At 43.2% G+C, this 2,774-nt stretch overlaps 1 protein-coding gene across 1 annotated transcript; it reads right to left on the reverse strand.

The window, feature by feature from the left end:
- Positions 1-218: 218 nt before the first annotated feature.
- LOC124275730 (zinc finger protein 862-like) lies at positions 219-2,309 on the reverse strand. Its single transcript, XM_046711376.1, has one exon. The coding sequence runs from the start codon at positions 2,307-2,309 to the stop codon at positions 219-221; it is 2,091 nt and encodes a 696-aa protein (XP_046567332.1).
- Between the last annotated feature and the right edge of the window lie 465 nt (positions 2,310-2,774).

Genomic DNA, 2,774 nt, shown 5'->3' on the forward strand with positions numbered 1-2,774 from the left:
TGTCATACTGTCAGTACTATTAGTATTTTAAATGTAAAACTAATTGTTACATGATATCGATCTCTTGGAGTCCAGGTTTAAAAGTCTCTTTGTCTGTTGTGTTTCACATGTAACTATGAGAGTTAAATAATACAAAACTATCAACGATAAACAGGAATCATAATGCTGATCGCGCTGCATATGAATACCGACGATATGTCATGCCAGTCACATTCAACCTACACTTTTCTTTTTTTCTGACGGAAAATCTGAACAGCTCGCGGAACAACATTGTCATCGGCATGCATATTCAGCAACATCAGGTTGTCCAAACGTTCCCGGGAGAGACGATTCCTCGACGCAGTGTGGATGCGATTTTGGAGACTGAATCCTCTCTCCGCAGGGACGCTGCTTACTGGTATTGTCAAAGCAATCGTTGCCATAACAGCAAAATCAGGAAAGAGCACCTGATAGTCATTAACCAATAACCTGCATGTGTTTGTGAGTGTTTTGGTCCCCAAGTTCGCCAGCGTTCGCTTGAACTGAGAGAAATCACGTCTGGCGCGGTCAGTGTCAATTCCAATCAGGTTGTTGACGGTGACGTCATCAGACGTGAAATAAGCGAGAACAACCTCAAGCGAGTCACTACCGTATTGACCGATGTCGTTGCGAGAAGAGGGGTATTTCGACGGGTTCAAGATTTTGTCCAAAGACACAATGACTGATAAACTGTCTTCCGGAAATCTTTTTCTGAGTGCATCACAGAGGTCTGTGATGAAACCTGACCGAGTGTTCTGGAAGGCAGTTCGCGACCGTGGGTCATCATGCGTGAGCTTAATGGATCTGAAAACTCCATCACTGATGTTGTCAAGGAAATATTGTTCACTAGGACCTGGTGAAGTGAGGAGCTCGCTCAACGATTCAATAGAACCATTCACAACGGGATGAATGCAACCAAGGTTGAGTTCATCCCGTTGGAAGACTGTGATCAGCTTGTCCATGATGTGAAGAACATCCGTTAGCATGTAGCAAAGGGCAACAAAGGAAAAAGTTTTCATTTTTTTTTGAAGGCCTGTTGCTACAGCATTTTGTCGTGCTGTTGCCTCTTCTTCAATTTCCATACATAGGGCTGGTAGGTTGTCTTTGGTAGACTTAACAGCCCGCCCCAAAGACAACCAACGAACACTACATGGCTGTTTTAAGCTAGAGAATTCTGTGTCACTGAGAACTTGGGACAAATCTCGCAGACGCTCATAACGAACAGCTGAATACTGATAGAGTTTGTATATTTCATTCACCGTTTTAGTGAAGTCAGTGATAACCTTTGACATCTTGGCGGCATCGTGGGACGCGAGGGAGACTCTGTGTGCGATACAATGCACATGCACTAAGAACGGACACTCGTCTGTCAACCTCACCCCCACGCCTGACTTATGACCGGTCATCACGCTAGCACCATCGGAGCCAAGACCAACGACTTTGTTGATAGGAATGTTCCATTCTCGAAACACTTCCTTGATCTTGTCTGTGATGGTGCTAGCGGTGCCGTCATGCACAGTGTGATTGCCGAGAAAAACAGTATCTGCCTTTCCATAGTTAATAATTCTTAGAAACATGATGAGTTTTTTTTCAACTGTGATGTTAACTGTTTCATCGATTATCAAACCCACAAATTTACTGTTGGCAATGCGACCCTTTAAGTGCTCAATTGTGCTCGTAGCTAACGCTTGTTCAATATCTTGCACTGAGTCACCATGGCTATACACAAGACCGCTTAGGGCCGAACATTTGTTGTTTTTTTGCAAAGTTATTAAGGCGTTAAATTTGTTTGCAGCAATGTTCTCTTGTGCCATCGTAAGCACTGTGTTGCACATCGCAGTGAGACTGTCATCATTCTTCTCACTCTGGGCTTTCTGGCATGCTGCCATAGCTTGTCTATGCGTGAGTGCTAGCACAGCCTTGTGATGTGACTGACTTTCCCGATGGTCATTTAGTGCAGATTTTTTTCTATTTACACTTCCTTTAACGAAGCCATTTGCCTGCTGGGCTTCTTCGCAAATTCGGCAAAACATTATCTCATCACCTTCATTTCCTTCTACACGCAGCCATTTGTAATCATTTAGCCAGTCTTGATTGAACTTCGATTGCATAACAACCGTCTTACCGCTACAGTTACTCTTTGATTTTTTTCTCGGAGTCCCATCCTTAGACCTATCATGATCTTCTGTAGCCTTAACCACTGGATTAGATGTTTGACTTTCACTTTGCTTCTTATTTTCCCCCGAAAAGAACCCTGTCAGTGTACGCTGTTTTTTACTACTGGAAGCCATTTTTTTTTACTACGCGCGTAAAGAATACCACGTGGTACGGCTATAAATAGATCATGGGAGTGACACTGTCAATGGCAATCCGCGAATGTCTGTATCAGCCAATCACATGGCATGGCTTGATCTGCATATGCGCAGTCTGCAAGAGTCTATATTTAGATGTGGGGTTGCCACCCTAGTTTTCAATACGTTTGCATAATGATCTGAAGAGATCAAAGAATACACAAAGACGTTGTTAACTGCAAGTTTATTAAATCTGCCGATAAAAGGCAACTTTAAGCAATACAAAATTTACCGGCGGCAGCTACCGACGGCAGTTGAAAATACCGGATCTCCACAATTTTTATCGGTAAAAATCCGGTAATTACCGGAGAACGGGAACACTGCATGTTTTGCTTCAAACCGCATACACCATTGCCATCTTCCTGGACCAAATAATTCAATTTGTTTTGGAATATGGCACATGAA

The sequence above is a fragment of the Haliotis rubra genome, unplaced genomic scaffold (genome assembly GCF_003918875.1).
Source record: "Haliotis rubra isolate DU_JTF1 unplaced genomic scaffold, ASM391887v1 Scf2017, whole genome shotgun sequence".
Classification (NCBI taxonomy): Eukaryota; Metazoa; Mollusca; class Gastropoda; order Lepetellida; family Haliotidae; genus Haliotis; species Haliotis rubra.